This window comes from Nansenia antarctica (assembly GCF_963989245.1).
Source record: "Nansenia antarctica genome assembly, chromosome: 16".
In the NCBI taxonomy this organism is placed as follows: domain Eukaryota; kingdom Metazoa; phylum Chordata; class Actinopteri; order Argentiniformes; family Microstomatidae; genus Nansenia; species Nansenia antarctica.
In genome coordinates, this window is record NC_137686.1 from 29,005,562 (window position 1) to 29,024,258 (window position 18,697).

General features: G+C 43.9%; 1 protein-coding gene across 1 annotated transcript in view; it reads right to left on the reverse strand.

The window, feature by feature from the left end:
- pex6 (peroxisomal biogenesis factor 6) overlaps nucleotides 1-14,964 on the reverse strand; it is a gene marked incomplete at its 5' end in the record, with an annotated part of 35,945 nt that extends 20,981 nt beyond the window's left edge. Inside the window, 7 exon segments of the mRNA XM_080547142.1 lie at nucleotides 900-1,023; nucleotides 7,621-7,704; nucleotides 8,699-8,874; nucleotides 8,993-9,187; nucleotides 9,189-9,878; nucleotides 10,344-10,700; nucleotides 14,866-14,964. Coding sequence (XP_080403268.1) covers nucleotides 900-1,023; nucleotides 7,621-7,704; nucleotides 8,699-8,874; nucleotides 8,993-9,187; nucleotides 9,189-9,878; nucleotides 10,344-10,700; nucleotides 14,866-14,964 — 1,725 coding nt within the window.
- Nucleotides 14,965-18,697: the final 3,733 nt, after the last annotated feature.

Sequence of the window (18,697 nt, forward strand, 5' to 3'; positions counted from 1 at the left end):
TGTCACCATTCGAGAGGGCCGAGGGTGAGTTTATTCACCAAAAATGAATAAATTATGACACTTCATTTTGTAGCCAATCAAAGGGTTGTTGCTAGGTAGATACCACAACAAAATTATTAGGTGGTGAGGGTTCTGGAATTCTTGGAATTCTGGCAGTTGGTGATGTATGGATGAACATGACCATATATAGACATGTATGGATGAACATTACCATATATAGACATGTATGGATGAACATTACCATATATAGACATGTATGGGTGAACATGACCATATTAGGGATGCTCCGATTTATCGGCCACCGATTTAAATCGGCCGATTTCACTCCAAATGACTCGATCGGTGATCGGCAAAAATGGCCGATCGCAAAAACCGATTTTTTTTTTTATTTTTTTTTCCTGGGGAAGACAGATAACTGAACAGAAAACATAGGAGGACGTAACAGTATGTAAACCACGAAGGCCACGTTTATGATGTCTTTTATACAGCCATATCGACTGACTTGGGCTTCAGGCCCTAACTGGGTGATAGGCCAGACCTTTACTATGCCATAAAAATGGGTCTGCGTTTGCTTGGTGCCTAATGGATCAAAACTTTTGTCTAAAAAGCAAAAAATATGTAGGCTATCCAGTCAGTAGGCCTACAGTTATGTATTTTTAAAAAAATCGGTATCGGTATCGGTTGATCTTGAGGAAAAAAATCGGTGATCGGTATCGGCCCCAAAAATCCAGATCGGAGCATCCCTAGACCATATATAGACATGTATGGATGAACATGACCATATATAGACATGTATAGATGAACATTACCATATATAGACATGTATGGATGAACATGACCATATATAGACATGTATGGATGAACATGACCATATATAGACATGTATGGATGAACATTACCATATATAGACATGTATGCGTGCTGTCTGCCAGATGAGGCCCTGCCTCCTCCTCTTCCTCTCCTCCTCCTCCTGTCTTTGAAGAGCCACACACCTTCTTCACCTTGAAGAACACCACCGGCCACCTGCAGGACAAACACATGACCGTAAACCACCTACCAAACAGGCACAGCTCAATATGACCGTAAACCACCTACCAAACAGGCACAGCTCAATATGACCGTAAACCACCTACCAAATAGGCACAGCTCAATATGACCGTAAACCACCTAGCAAACAGGCACAGCTCAATATGACCGTAAACATCCTACCAAACAGGCACAGCTCAATATGACCGTAAACCACCTACCAAACAGGCACAGCTCAATATGACCGTAAACCACCTAGCAAACAGGCACAGCTCAATATGACCGTAAACCACCTACCAAACAGGCACAGCTCAATATGACCGTAAACCACCTACCAAACAGGCACAGCTCAATATGACCGTAAACCACCTACCAAACAGGCACAGCTCAATATGACCGTAAACCACCTACCAAACAGGCACAGCTCAATATGACCGTAAACCACCTACCAAACAGGCACCGGTGTGAAGGTGATGTTTAGATGTTTACTGGTTGCATAAACATAGATTAAAACTGGTCTAAGCCTTAGACTAGTCGTATATTCTCATAAACATAGATTAAGACTGGTCTAAACCTTCGACTAGTCTTATATTCTCATAAACATAGATTAAGACTGGTCTAAGCCTTAGACGAGTCTTATATTCTCATAAAGATAGATTAAGACTGGTCTAAGCCTTAGACTAGGTTTATATTCTCATAAACATAGATTAAGACTGGTCTAAGCCTTAGACTAGTCTTATATTCTCATAAAGATAGATTAAGACTGGTCTAAACCTTCGACTAGTCTTATATTCTCATAAACATAGATTAAGACTGGTCTAAGCCTTAGACGAGTCTTATATTCTCATAAAGATAGATTAAGACTGGTCTAAGCCTTAGACTAGGTTTATATTCTCATAAACATAGATTAAGACTGGTCTAAGCCTTAGACTAGTCTTATATTCTCATAAAGATAGATTAAGACTAGGGATGCACCGAACATTCGGCCACCGAATGTATTCGGCCGAATATCGCAAAATAAAGCACATTCGGTATTCGGCCGAATGTGTGAAAACACCGAATGTTTACCACCGAATAGTGGGCGTGTTTTGATGAAGTTCCAGCGCCATCTAGTGGCGAAGATAATACCTATACTTTTCCGATCTGGATCTCTCATAAACTGAACACGGACATTTCATTGAGTTAGATTCGTTCATTATTATTTTTGTAGCACTGCATTTTTTCTCTACAGTGTGAACACGAAGTGCAATTTGTTGAAGATATTCAGTGATATAAATATATAGATATATAAATAAACAAAGGACACCTTTTACACCCATTATGAGTGTTTACAGTGAGAGTGTGGGAGAGTTCTTAGATACTCATCTTTTTCGCAGCCATCTTTATTTTATTTATTGTGCTTTGTTGGTATAGACTGATGTCTGCTGGAATGTTCAATAAAAGTTATTTTTTTTCAATCTCAATTTCTTTCTTTGAGAAGCATGAATAAAAAGCAAAATGTATTTAGTTTATGCAATGATAAAATTAAAAACTGCTGATACACATTCGGTATTCGGTATTCGGTATTCGGCCAAGTGTTTCCTTAAATTCGGCTTCGGCCAAGAATTTTCATTTCGGTGCATCCCTAATTAAGACTGGTCTAAGCCTTAGACTAGTTTTATATTCTCATAAACATAGATTAAGACGGGTCTAAGCCTTAGACTAGTCTTATATTCTCATAAAGATAGATTAAGACTGGTCTAAGCCTTAGACTAGGTTTATATTCTCATAAACATAGATTAAGACTGGTCTAAAGGGCTCTGCACACAGAGTGCGATTTCTGTTGCGCATCAACGTTCCATTTTGAAGTTTGAATGGAAGTCTATGAGAGCATCGCATTTACCCGCACACGGCCCCGATTTTAATCGCACGGCGAACATTCGATTCCATTCATTTTGAATGGGACAAAGCACACGGCGTGCGAGTTTTGTCGCACTGCTTTGTCCCATTCAAAATGAATGGAATCGAATGTTCGCCGTGCGATTAAAATCGGGGCCGTGTGCGGGTAAATGCGATGCTCTCATAGACTTCCATTCAAACTTCAAAATGGAACGTTGATGCGCAACAGAAATCGCACTCTGTGTGCAGAGCCCTTAAGCCTTAGACTAGTGTTATATTCTCATAAAGATAGATTAAGACTGGTCTAAGCCTTAGACTAGTCTTATATTATCATAAACATAGATTAAGACTGGTCTAAGCCTTAGACTAGGTTTATATTCCCAGGTCAGTCTAAATAAGTCTGACTTATGTTGAGGTTAGAAGGTTAGCCTCCTTCCCCGCTGGCTAAGCTTGATTTAAGAGCTGTGTTGCTATGGGAACGAGTCAGGGCTAGCAGCTAGCTAACACTGTAACTCCAGCTAGGTAAACTACTTCACTGGTTAAAACTGCTAAGCAGTATACTTTTCTCCATATTTATATTCCTCCAAAATACTGTACATACGGACAGGTTAGGGTTAGGGTTAATATAAATATATTTATATTATTTATTATTTTTTATTAATACTTATTCATTTTGCACATGTATATGTATAGGCCTGGCTGATTTAGAAAACATAAAATACAATGTGCAAAATAAAACTTTTTTTTGTATCCGATTAATCGAAAAAAATTATCGGCAGATTAATCGATTATCAAAATAATCGTTAGTTGCAGCCCTAATAGGCTATATATTTATTTTATTATGATATTATTTGACGCCGGCATGATGATGACTGATAATGTGTAGGCTAGCCTATGCGAAACAGCGGCGGCAGGGTTCCCAGATGGGATTGACAATACAGCCTAACTAACCAGTCTATTACCGCTAAACCCAGTAGCCCATTCGGCGATGACCCGGCCCATCTGGCAACCCTGCGCAGCGGGCCACCATAATAATAACTTGTATTTGTATAGGCTAGCGCTTTTAACCTGCAAAGGTTGCAGCTCAAAGTGCACCATAGCGAGCGAGAGGTAAACATGGCAAGACAAAGTAAGCTTAACAATAACTTCATGAAACCAAGCTACAATGAGTCTGAGGAGAAGTCTGGCTCTAAAGAGATGGAGGCGGCTCGAGGGTTCCGAGTTGAATGGAAAGAAAATTTCCCCTGGCTGCGTTTAGATGGGGAAGGAAACATGTTCTGCTCACCGTGCAAAAAATCGGGGAGGAATAACGGATTCACGAGAGGAGAAACGAATATGAGAATGTCGGCTCTCACTGATCACAGGCGGTGCAGTGAGCACATATCGGCGGTCAGTTTGAGGCAACAGCAAACCGCTATGAAAGGCCACTGTGAGCAGGCTAATGAAACGGCTAACAATAAGCTGCACTCTCAGCTACAAGTTGCATTTCACATGGCAAAAAATGGCATCGCATGTCATCAGTATGTGGGACTGACTGAGCTACTGAAAGCAGTTAAGTTCATTTAAAGCCTATTTATTTTCAAAGAGTTTTATTCTATTTTATTTTATCTGATAAAAGGCATATGAACGGATTTTAGGCTAGCCTATGTGTCACGCCAGAAGCCTACATGTAACCTCTTGCACTTTTCAATAAAATGTAATAAATCTAGACATGTGGTATTTCTTTATATACGTATCCCAGCCTGCCTTCAATCGTTTCTCAATAAACAGTTATGTTCTCCTCATTGTCATACTCCCGAGTCCGATTAAGTATGATTTGACAGGCAGCTGAACTAAATGCCTTCCCAACCAGCGAGACCTGGTTATAGAAATGACGTTGTTTTATTGATAAAAAAGGGTAAAACTGGAAAGAGAAAATAGAAAACTCACATTAATCCCAAACAATTTAACAGACTTTAGTTAACGTAATGTGGAGTCCGTTCATTGATTGATGCAGTCTGTTGTGTGGCGCGCGTTCAGCGCTGGACATAATATTATGGCATAGCGCATGCGAATCATGAAAGCCTATATTATATAGCTCGCATCTAATGAGAAATAGACATTAAACGGCATATACTGTATAGGCTACACAACAGTAATCACCGCGACAAACAGCTATATTATATTTTAATATGATGACCGGAATTTCTCACGTTTGTCCGGTAAATTGAAATCTTCCCGGACACGTTGACCGGCACAACTTTTTTCTAACGGAAACCCTGGTGTAGGTGTGTTTACCTGGGGGCCATTCCACTAAAGGTGGATCAGTATAGCGGCGATTTAAATAAATGCGCGATCAGGCAACTCGGGATTGGAATTCAAGCCTCAGGTGATTCCTCGAACGAGTGTTCACAGAAGACAGGCTTACAAATCTTCGATATGGGCGCGTGCACGCAGACATAAAGAGCCCCGAAGAGTCGATCTGTCGAAATGAAGATACTCCACTCTGCAGGGGTACTACATTTGCGCAGCATTCCGAATTATTGATTTTTATGAAGACGGAAAAATAAGATGTAAAATAGTGCAATACTGCCGCAATTAACAAGGCGAGGGAAATGGTTTGGCAAGAAATTGCTGACCGATTAAATGCGTAGGTCATACTAGCCCCAGTTATTGTTATATGTTCATATTTTAATAAATGAATATTTACTACTGTGGTGATATCAGCAGCAGGCTACAAACCGTCATATTGCCACAATGGCCTAGTGGTATCGACCGCTGCCATAGGATTTATTCGTCATTTTATATCGGTGGTTCAAATCCCTCTTCGGACACACTTTTTACTGCATTTCGTTGTCTGAATCTAATCTAAAATCTCATCTAAAAAAAGTATGTAGGCTATAAAATTATGGTGCAGGCTAATTTACAAGAACTGACACGATTACAATGGTGTTTGAAGCCTTTGCATGAAATCTTCGGTTAAATGTAAAAAAAAAAAAAAGAATCACATAAGCCCTGTCCGGACGGCATATAAATTACCTGAGGACCTCGGTAATATTTGTTTTATCCTAGGACCCCAGTGATTTTAATGACCGATCCGGATGGAATAAAAAATCTCCATGCATGTTTGCGTTTCGCGTGCAAGTTGCCATTTAACATCACAGAAGAAGAAGCTGTTCCCGCCGGATATTTTGTCAGACCCACAACACAACGCACGTGTAGCAACAACAAGTCATTTGATTGGACATGAGGCATTCCATGACTGCTGATCAGACTTCCAGAGCGAATTTACGAACGCAGCCGACACCACTCGCAGACTCGTTTTTTTCATAACACGAAACTTTACGTTTTAAAGTACCCACTCGATATAATAAACAGCAGTTTAACGATCACGAAATACTCATAATTTGTAAATACTTTCGTTTTGGGATGTGTTCGCGTTTGGCCCTGTGTGAGCATCTAATTATGTGTAGTTATGTGTTACTAGCATGTCGATGTTCTATCAGAATGTTTTGATGTTATTAAAATTAAGAAGATGAATGGCTGAAATGGCGCAAAGCGGGGAAAAACAGATACGAGATCTAAAGTCTCGAACGATTATATTTCAAAACAAACTTTAACTCCCCGAGGGCTCATTCATTCATTCAAGGACCTTCGCCGGTACAGGGGTGTGGAAAACGAAGGTTTCTGCCGAATGCTGCTAACACTGGAACCACGTGATTTATAGAGTGCTAGATCCAGACCATACAAACTGCACAGTTTACAAGCTAATGTTAGGTAAATTCGCTAGAACTGGTTCAGAAGAAGAAATCAGTCCATCGTCACTTACATCGTCGTCGTCGATTAACCTTTTAGGTGGTTTGGTTATCCGATAGTGGAGATTCAAGGGAGTTAATAATGTCATCCACATCCATTGTTTGCACAGAGCTACCCCGGTCAAAACAGTAAATTCTAGTATTAATATCGCGCAAAATCATGCAATGCGTACCAATTACTGACATGTCAATCCGGACGGTAATAAAATTACCTGAGGACCTCAGGGTTTGCTGAAACACAGTAGGTAATTCCAGCCGGAATAATTACTGGGGTCCCCGGAGTAAATCACTGACATGGTCGGTCCGGACGGGATAAAAATTACCGAATTACCCCAGGTAAAACATATATTACCGAGGTCCTCAGGTAATTTATATGCCGTCCGGACAGGGCTTTAGTCAAGTCTCGAACACGCAACCTTTGGAACTCCAGTCGGCTGCCTTAACCACTGCGCCAGCCAGACCGCTGTGATGACAGCAACGCAAGTTGAAACAATGACTTTTTTTTTTTACACTCTTTTATTTATTGATCTATCGATCTATCTATCACACTTTCAAAATATCAAGTTATCTATCGATCGATCACACTTTCAAAATATCAAATTATCTATCTATCACACAGTCAACCTATCCATCTATCTATCTCGTGTGAAGTGGGAACTAATATTTCCTAAAAGAGGAACTGTCGTTCGGGATGTAGTTTCCGCCTGTGAGCCTTTTTTGACGCGCGTCTTACTTTAGCCAGTGTTTTCGCGACCAGGCTAATTATATCTGACTCAGAAGGAGCTCAACCAAGCAGCGAATTATTTGAGCCACATTGATGGAACCGAACGCAAGCTAACATTATCGAGGCTTAGAACTTTATCGAGGCTTAGAAGATAATCGACCTTAGTGGAATGGGCCCCTGGTGTGTAGGTGTGTTTACCTGGTGACGCCCTCGGAGGTGGAGTCCAGGATCTGAGGCTGGCCTTGGGAGGGAACGCCCAGAACACTGCCCTGCCTGACCAGCCTGGGGCAGACGGGAGGGTTAGGATGGAGGGGGAGGGAGGGGGGGACAGGGTATATACAGGAATCTTGAGGTTAATTTCAATACCTTTCTTTTTTTTCTCTGAGTGGGGCAGTCCCACTCATATTTTTTATTTTATTTGACAGATACAGTGAAGATTTAGACAGGAAGGATGGGTGAGAGAGAGAGGAGGGATGACATGCAGGATATGTCCCCGGCCGGAATCGAACCGGGAACCCTGCGGTTACATGGTCAGCGCTTAACCCGCTACGCCACCTAAGCGCCCCGATTTCAATACCTTTCTAAGACTTTTTAAAGACCTTGACAATATTTTTCCGCCACTTCGAGCTGTAACCGTTTACATCAGTGACACCTTTAACTTAACAGTTTTAGTTTGCAACAGACTAGACCACTATCATACAACAGAATTTCCGGTTCATCTTTGTTTTTTAATAAAACTAATAAATTCACAAATCGTGATAAGACTTTTAAATACTTATTAAGGGTCCTGATTTTCCCAAAATTGATTTATCAACTTTTAATACTTTTCAAGACACCGCGGATACCCTGGAGGGAGGGGGGGGGGGGGGGGGAGGGGAGTGTGTATGTGTGACTGACCGTGGGGTAGTGAAGTGCTGGCAGAGCAGGCTGTCGTAGGGAGGGAGGGAGGGAGGGAGGGAGGGAGGGAGGGGGAGGGAGGGAGGGAGGGGGAGGGAGGGAGGGAGGGGGAGGGAGGGAGGGAGGGAGGGAGGGAGGGAGGGGGAGGGAGGGAGGGAGGGAGGGAGGGGGAGGGAGGGAGGGAGGTAGGGGGAGGGAGGGGGAGGGAGGGAGGGAGGGAGGTAGGGAGGGAGGGAGGGAGGGAGGGAGGGAGGTAGGGAGGGAGGGAGGGAGGGAGGGGGAGGGAGGGAGGGAGGGAGGTAGGGAGGGAGGGGGAGGGAGGGAGGGAGGGAGGGAGGGAGGGAGGGGGAGGGAGGGGGAGTGTGTATGTGTGACTGACCGTGGGGTAGTGAAGTGCCGGCAGAGCAGGCTGTCGTAGGGGCCGTGGGGGCTGTACTCGGGGGACACCACCACCTCCAGGTGCAGCTCCCTGGCGAGGGGGGGGGCGGCCCCCCGGGACCGGCTCTCTGACAGGGGGGGGCCGGGGGGGGGCTGGGGGGAGGGGGGGCTCCATCTCTGACTCCACAAACACAACACAGAGAATCTCATAAAATGTGTGTGTGTGTGTGTGTGTGTGTGTGTGTCTATTGGGCTGATATGCTAGCTAGCAGAAGGTCTTCCAGATGTGTCTCACCTGTATCTTCAGGGCTGTGGCCCCCCCGGGCAGCGCCGCCCCTCCGGTCAGGTTGAACCAGTGGGTCGGCGTTATGAAGCCGACGGCGTCTTGCTGAGGCTCCGAATCCGGGCGGAGGTCCGCGACCACGACCGAGGCGAGGTGGAGGAGGAGGACCCCCCCCCCCCCCCGGCGCCGAGCCCCCGACCTCCGCCACCACCGGCCCGTCTTCGGCTGGTCCGGGAGGACGCTGATGTCTTTGAGGAGGGCTGGGGGACGGTTTGGGTTTGGGAGGAGGAGGAGGAGAGTCTTGGGTAGAGTTGGACCGGGAGTTCGCCCGGGGGGACGATGCCACCTGGACCCACTCGCGGTTGAACAAGCCGAGTTTCCGCAGCAGAGGTTTACTGACCAACACGGAGCTGTCCACGTCCACGCCCCCCCCTGCCACCTCCGCCCCCCCTGGGAGGGGCAGCAGCCGGGAGACCTCCACCACCCTCACCTCCAGCCTGCACTCTAGCGCCTGGAGGACGCCGGACAGACCGGACCACGTCAACACCTGTTTGCTGTCCAACACCTGTTTGTTGTCCAACACCTGTTTGTTGTCCAACACCTGTTTGTTGTCCAACACCTGTTTGTTGTCCAACACCTGTTTGCTGTCCAACACCTGTTTGTTGTCCAGCAGCAGCGAGTTCCCACCGGCGCCCAGACTGTTGGCGTAGTGGGCGAAATCAGAGACGAACACGGAGGTCAGGTTCCTGCCAGGGGGGGGGGGTGGACAGCTGCTCCACGGGGGGTCCAGGCGGTCCCGACTGCAGTCGGTAACCACCAGGCTGGTGTCGGCGGTGATGGAACCCTGCTGCACCGGGGAACATTCCAGAACCTCCAGCTCCCACAGGTACTGCTGCACCTGGGCCGGGTCAACACCACAGAGGAGGAGGAGGAGGAGGAGGAGGGGGGAGAGGAGAGAGGAGGGGAGAGGAGAGGGAGAGGAGGGGAGATGGGAGGAGAGGAGAGGAGAGAGGAGGGGAGAGGAGAGAGGAGGGGAGAGGAGAGGGAGAGGAGGGGAGAGGGGAGGAGGGGAGAGGAGAGGAGGGGAGAGGGGAAGGGAGAGGAGAGGGGAGGGGAAGGGAGAGAAGAGGGGAGGGGAAGGGAGAGGAGAAGGGCAGGTTTATTAGTACAGCACATTTCATACAACAGGGCAATTCAAAGTGCTTTACATGCAGCAGTAAAACACAGCAAGAGGAGCATCGCAGGAAAATAAACATGACAATGAATAAAAGCAAACATGAGAAGTAAATAGATAAAACATTCAATAAGACAATAAGCTAATGGATAAAAGGACATTGACAGAAGTGTTTGTGTTGAACTGCACCTGGGCGGGGTCATCCCCGAGGAGGAGGAGGAGGGGGGGGTGGTAGGGTAGGAGCAGGGGGTCCCCCTCCCGGGCCAGCAGCCTGTGCCCCCCCCCCGCCAGGGAGAGCAGCCCGCTGGAGAAGCGGTCCGAAGCGGCCCAGGCAAAGCTGCGTCTGGTCCGCGCCCCCAGCACCACCCTGCTCAGGCCCAGGGGGGCCAGCAGCCTCAGGGAGGGGGGGGCCAGCGGGGAGGGGGGGGCCAGCAGGGAGGGGGGGGCGCTCTGCTGCAGGCCGTGGTGGCGGAGGAACAGCCTGCTGGTGAGGAGGGTCAGGGCGGGGCCGCCATGGCTGCTGCTGCTGTTGTTTCCACCCACTTCCTGTGACGTTCAGAACGTATTCAGGTTAGAATCATCATCATCATCATCATCATCATCACCATCATCATCATCAACATCATCACCATCATCATCATCATCACCATCATCATCATCATCACCATCATCACCATCATCATCATCATCATCATCATCATCATCATCATCACCATCATCATCATCACCATCATCATCATCATCATCATCATCATCACCATCATCACCATCATCATCACCATCATCATCATCATAATAACTTTTTATTTGTATAGCAGCTTTTCCTGCAAACGTTGCAGCTCAAAGTGCTCCAATCATTATATATATATATATATATATTTTATATAATATATACGATATATTCTGGCAAGCTGATGCAGAAGTGTTAATGCATGCTTTTGTTATTACACGTTTGGACTATTGTAACAGTCTCCTTTCTGGTCTTCTCTCAGAAAGCTATTGGCCAGCTGCAATCAGTCCAAAATGCAGCAGCGAGAGTTTTAACCAAAACAAGCAGACGAGCTCATATAACTCCTATTTTAGAGACTCTACACTGGCTTCCTGTTAAGTTCAGAATAGATGTCTCACTGCCAGTTTACATTAGGGATGCAACCTCAGCACATGTTCAAGTCAAGACTAAAACCCATCTTTTTAATATCGCCTTTAAATGACTAAATGATTAAATGATAATTATACAATGATTGGAGCACTTTGAGCTGTGAACGTCTGCAGGAAAAGTGCTATACAAATAAAGGTTATTATTATTATTATTATTATTATTATTCTATGATGTACGTCAGGTGGGTCCTCCGTGATGTGCAGGCAGAGCAGGACGCGTCGCAGCCCCGCGGTGCAGCTCGCGGTCAGTAAGGCGGTGCAGGGCCCCGCGGTGCAGCTCGCGGTCAGTAAGGCGGTGCAGGGCCCCGCGGTGCAGCTCGCGGTCAGTAAGGCGGTGCAGGGCCCCGCGGTGCAACTCGGGAACGCGGAGCTGAGCTGCGCCCTGGATATGGAGCTATTTTAGTGCCAGCAGAAATTGAATTGTATTTGACAGATTGAATTGAATATGAGCACAAATTGAATTGTATTTGACAGATCTGAATTGTATTTGACAGATTGAATTGAATCTGAGCACAAACTGAATTGTATTCAATTCAGTTTTCATTATTTTCATTCAGTTTTCAAATTCAGTTTCTCTAAATACGAGTTCAGTTTTAGAGGCACTCATCCGGGGACTCTGGGCTAGGTAGAATAATAGAGCACCGATTCTAATCCCTCCCATCCGAATTCATAAGAGCAACGCAGCCGGGTACTTTGCTCTCCCGTCATGTCCACGCCCCTTTTTGGGTGATAGAAGTGTAGAAGTTTGACTGGCGGTCAATGGGAATTTCTGGTCTTTGCTACTTTAATCCGATAAAATAAGAAAACCATTGTGCTTTTTAGATAGGATTAGATTAGGAGCCCAAATCCGATGGCCAGTTAGGCAAACTATTATATAGTGTCGTTGCCGATCAATGATCGACGTCGTTATATAGAGAAAATTAATGAAATAGGGGTTGATTCATCAGAGCAGTCATACGTCATCTCCCTGTCATCTGGGATTTGTAGTTCTTCATTTGATTTGCCGTGTAAATCCCCAGATGAGAGTTACATTAGTTTTCTTAAGATAGGATAATGAATAAATCTGTTCAATGGGCATTTGCCAAAGTAGCCTACTGTTAATCAGTATTTAGCCAGTATTTAGCCTGTATGGTGTATATTTCAAGTCTCACGCACGCATTTCAACCCGTTCACACGCTCACACGCCGCGTGTGTCCGCCCAATGCGTGAGACTTGAGATCCCTGATCTTAACGACAGCAAAAGTGATGGATGTCAGAAATACATTACCTGGAGATTCAATAAGGTACTTTTATATGACAGGATATGGGTTAGGGTTATATGACAGGATATGGGTTAGGGTTATATGACAGGATATGGGTTAGGGTTATATGACAGGATATGGGTTAGGGTTATATGACAGGATATGGGTTAGGGTTAATGACAGGATATGGGTTAGGGTTATATGACAGGATATGGGTTAGGGTTAATGACAGGATATGGGTTAGGGTTATATGACAGGATATGGGTTAGGGTTATATGACAGGATATGGGTTAGGGTTAATGACACCTGTAGCGAGAGCATTTATTGAATACAACAATCAAACGACGAACACAAATAATCCATAAGCGATCAACACCAGAAAAATAACAAACTATGCGTATTAGGGCTGTTACGATTCGTCGACGTAATCGACTACGTCAATAGGTCGACTTGCGTAATGTGCGTCGGTGCGTCATAAATGTAAAAAATAAATAAAGCAAAAAAAAAAAGGCAAAAATGAAATGGCCTATCACAGCAGTACGTCTGCAATGAACGAGCACCTCAAGCGAAAGCATCCTGGAGCTCTTTGTGAAGACAGCCGCAAGATAGCACCACCGTAAGTCAGCGTTGTATTTCTGTTCACTTTTCCGGCTGTGTATCAGTGAAAAATGGATAGCTACTAGCTAATGTTACACAAGCAATGTAGCTCACCACAGTTTGTATGTCTTGTCTTCTGGTAACGTTAGCTATGTAGCTGGCTAGCTACGGTAGCCTATTGTCATTGTGGTGCTCGCACCTACTGTACGTTATCTAGCTCGTAGCTCGCATGCTACGTTAGCATCAATTTAGCTAATCATAACATAGCAGCGAGAGTAACGTTTGCTAGCTATGTAGCTACTAGCTAGCTATGTGTTGTGGTGATGGACAGACTTCTAAATGGCCATGTTGGCTAAACATAGCAGTGAGGTGGAAATTAAGGGGCCTACACATGATAAAAAAAAAAATTTGCGAACAGTAAAAAACAAATATCGTTAAATTAGTCGTTAGACTAATCGAAAAAAATAATCGCTAGATTAATCGTTAGAAAAATAGTCGTTTGGGACAGCGTTAATGCGTATAGAATATGAGTATAATGCGGTCAACAAAAATACATCTCTCCCCTCTCTCTCCACTACCGCCATGCAAGGTGCGCAGGTGATTAAATGACCTCACAATAAACCCATTAGCCTGTTATACTAAATACCCCCTAAATCATATTCATACCTCCTAAATCATATTCATACCCCCTAAATCATATTCATACCCCCTAAATCATATTCATACCTCCTAAATCATATTCATACCCCCTAAATCATATTCATACCCCCTAAATCATATTCATACCCCCTAAATCATATTCATACCTCCTAAATCATATTCATACCTCCTAAATCATATTCATACCTCCTAAATCATATTCATACCTCCTAAATCATATTCATACCCCCTAAATCATATTCATACCTCCTAAATCATATTCATACCCCCTAAATCATATTCATACCTCCTAAATCATATTCATACCCCCTAAATCATATTCATACCTCCTAAATCATATTCATACCCCCTAAATCATATTCATACCTCCTAAATCATATTCATACCCCCTAAATCATATTCATACCCCCTAAATCATATTCATACCCCCTAAATCATATTCATACCCCCTAAATCATATTCATACCCCCTAAATCATATTCATACCTCCTAAATCATATTCATACCTCCTAAATCATATTCATACCCCCTAAATCATATTCATACCCCCTAAATCATATTCATACCTCCTAAATCATATTCATACCTCCTAAATCATATTCATACCCCCTAAATCATATTCATACCTCCTAAATCATATTCATACCTCCTAAATCATATTCATACCTCCTAAATCATATTCATACCCCCTAAATCATATTCATACCTCCTAAATCATATTCATACCTCCTAAATCATATTCATACCTCCTACCACACCTCAGGCAGACTGAAAGGACACATAGCCTATTTCATTACTTTTCTCCATAACGACGTCGGATGGGAGTTAGAATCGGTGCGCTATTATTCTACCTAGCCCAGAGTCCCCGGATGAGTGCCTCTAAAACTGAATCGTATTTAGAGAAAAACTGAATAAAAATAATGAAAACTGAATTTGAAAACAATTCAATCTGTCGAATACAATTTCTGCACTAAAATAGCTCCATACCTGGACGCTGGCAGCACGGTCAGATAGATAGATAGATATAAAATATAAGATATAAAACAGCTCCGTACCTGGCCGCCAGCACGTGCAGAGGGTTCAGGTGCGCGGGGAACGTCTCGAGACAGGACAGCTCTACCTGACACGCCGCCATGTTGACGGAGATGACGCATGCGCACTGCTGCCGCGCCGCCGTCACAGGAGGATGGGAGAGCTGGTGCTGCCACCTGGCGGCCCGGTAGTGACACGACACTGAATGGGCCACCCGGAAGTACCGTGAAAAGTCCAATGTGACGTTCAAAGCTTTTCTAAAAGCTTCCTAATGGTTGAAGTGACTATTATTATATATATATATATATATATATATATATATATATATATATATATATATATATATATATATGTTTAACCATGTTTAACCGGCAGTGGCCAGGGAATGAAGTCTGTTGGGGAAAATAAATAAAAAACAATGTAATCATAATTTGCAGACGTGACGTGTTTCCGGGTCCCAACGTTGGCTGAGGCGCTGTCTTCGAAATGGAGAAATAATAATAATAATAAATTATATTTATATAGCGCTTTTCCGAGGCTCACATACCCTGACAATATGGAGAAAACGGGAAAGTGCTGTGTCCCTTGTTGAATGAATAGATCCGAGTCTAAAAAAACTATTAAACTGTCATTCTACCGCTGTAGTTCAGAGGTACTCTGGTGCGGAGAATTTCTGGTTTAGACCCGGAAATAGTTAAACATCACTTTTGACGTCAGACTTAACAAGCGGATTCTGGTGTGGAAAAGGTCTTTGAACCGTGCGCGCATGCGCAGAAACACACTGCACGTCCGTTTCGGGGCGTTATATTCTTATATTCTTATATTCTTATATTCTTATATTCTTATATTCTTATATTCTTATATTCTTATATATTCTTATTACGGAGGAGGAGGAGGTTGTTGTTGTTGTTGTTGTTGTTGTTGTTGTTGTTGTTGTTATGACATTCTCCTCAGTTTTCCCACGGTGGCCAGAGGTGTTAGATTGACATCTGGCCGTTTTAAGTCCTAGAAGACAGAATGAACCTTTCACACATCTACATTTACATGTTTGGCATTCAGCAGACGTCTTATTCCAAAGCGACTTACAACAGAACATTTGACTAAGCAAGTGAATCATCAATCCGAAACGATTACCTAATAAACCAATTACCATTACCAAATTAAAAAAGTAATTTATAGCCTGCCCAACTTTTAGATTAGATTACATTCAACTTGTGTCACAGAGTCCAACAAAAATGTATTTTTTTGCTCTGGCCACAGGGGTTAACACTAGAACAGCCATGAGTAAAGACAAATATATACAGTATCTTTGCACTCGATCACATTTCAGGACCCTCCTTTCATGAGTTGTCCTAGATATGTGCGTTCTACCACCCAGTATCCTGACATGTTCTACCACCCAGCATCCTTACACGTTCTACCACCCAGCATCCTGACATGTTCTACCACCCAGCATCCTGACATGTTCTACCACCCAGCATCCTGACATGTTCTACCACCCAGCATCCTTACATGTTCTACCACCCAGCATCCTTACATGTTCTACCACCCAGCATCCTGACATGTTCTACCACCCAGCATCCTGACATGTTCTACCACCCAGCATCCTGACATGTTCTACCACCCAGCATCCTTACATGTTCTACCACCCAGCATCCTTACATGTTCTACCACCCAGCATCCTGACATGTTCTACCACCCAGTATCCTGACATGTTCTACCACCCAGCATCCTGACATGTTCTACCACCCAGCATCCTGACATGTTCTACCACCCAGCATCCTGACATGTTCTACCACCCAGCATCCTGACATGTTCTACCACCCAGCATCCTGACATGTTCTACCATCCAGTATCCTTACATGTTCTACCACCCAGCATCCTGACATGTTCTACCACCCAGCATCCTGACATGTTCTACCACCCAGCATCCTGACATGTTCTACCACCCAGCATCCTTACATGTTCTACCACCCAGCATCCTGACATGTTCTACCACCCAGCATCCTGACATGTTCCACCACCCAGCATCCTGACATGTTCTACCACCCAGCATCCTTACACGTTCTACCACCCAGCATCCTGACATGTTCTACCACCCAGCATCCTTACACGTTCTACCACCCAGCATCCTGACATGTTCTACCACCCAGCATCAATATACCTCGCAGATGATGGTGGGCTTATTGTATTTTGCCCCAAATTCCTGACTTGTGAATCAGTCGATACAGGCGCCATACCACGACCTGACCAGCAGATGGCAGTATGGAGCTGCTGTACCATGACCTGACCAGCAGATGGCAGTATGGAGCGGCTGTATCGACTGCATCGATAGATCGACACTTTGTCCGACACAATTGTGTTGAATGTGCCAATGCGTTGAAAGCTTCGTTTCCCCCATCACTACCACCCAGTATCCTTGGGAGCATGCCTATGTTCCCCGGGTCCTATGTTCCCCGGGTTCTATGTTCCCCGCTTCCCCGCTTCCGAAAAAGGGTTCTATGTTCCCCGTTTTTATTTATTTTTTATTATTTAAAAAACAACATACACAAATACATAATCATACTGTTTTTTGTTTTGTTTTGTTTTTTAAACAACATACACAAATACACAAATACATAATCATATGTATCAATGTCAATCATATGTATCAATGTCAATATCAATATCAATGTCCTGAGGTTGATACACTAATGTATGCTGACGACACTGTACTATTTTGTACATGGTCAGACCAAGACGGAGGTAGCTGCTGTACTTACCAAATCTATGGCTCAGGTGACTACATGGTTGAACCACTGTCGTCTCCAACTTAATGTTTCCAAGACGGTCAGCATGTTTTTTTACCAAAACAAACCGTTCTGCTGAAGAAGCATATGTCATTATCTCAGGGGAACAACTACAAGTTGTGAACGAGTTCAAATATCTTGGGGTGCTGTTAGATTCCAACCTCACTTTTAAGGCACATATCAAAAAGGTCTGTAAAATTGTCAAGTTCAATCTGTCCAACTTCCGCTTTTTAAGGGACTACATGTCAACAGAGGCAGCTACCATGTATGTCCACGCCATGATCTTCACACACATCAACTACTGCATAACAAGCTGGTCACAAGCAAATCCCACAACCTGCCTGGTCAGTTAGAGGGGCACGTGAATGGAACCTGATTCCAGGGCACCTTAAAGAATTAGGCACCTTTAAATCATTTAGAAAGCACCTAAAGCAGTGGATGATCAACACACACACCTGCCAACATTGAAATGTCCTGTCCTATACCTGTATGTCATGTGTACCGCCTGTCTGTGTACTGCCTAACATGTCTTACCTGTACAGTCTGTGTGCTTGTTTTTAGTCTGCTTACCGTGCGTATATCTTGCTTGCTTTTAGTCTGCTTACCGAATATGTACCCTCCCTTTAACCGCCTATGATTAATGTATGCTCTTTTAACCCTCTGCTTATATGTACCCTCCTTTTAACCGCCTATGATTAATGTATGCTCTTTTAACCCCCTATGTTATGCCCTTAAGCTTGTCCTGTCTACTTTTTTGTGCCTAGGTCTACCTATATTTTATCTTTTAAATGTACTTTTTTCCTCCAGGGAGCCGTATAGAACATCATGGCATAGGGACTGCGGATGAAAACTAGCTTTCGGGCTAACTCTGGCGTATTTACAATTTATTTTTGTTTTATTAATATGCACTGTCCCTTGAATAAATAAATGAATCTGAATCTGAAATCTGAAATTTAAAAAACAACATACACAAATACATAATCATATGTATCAATATACATAATATATATTATGTAATAATCAATGTCATAGTATTGTCTCAGCATTTTATATAACTCCCTAGATA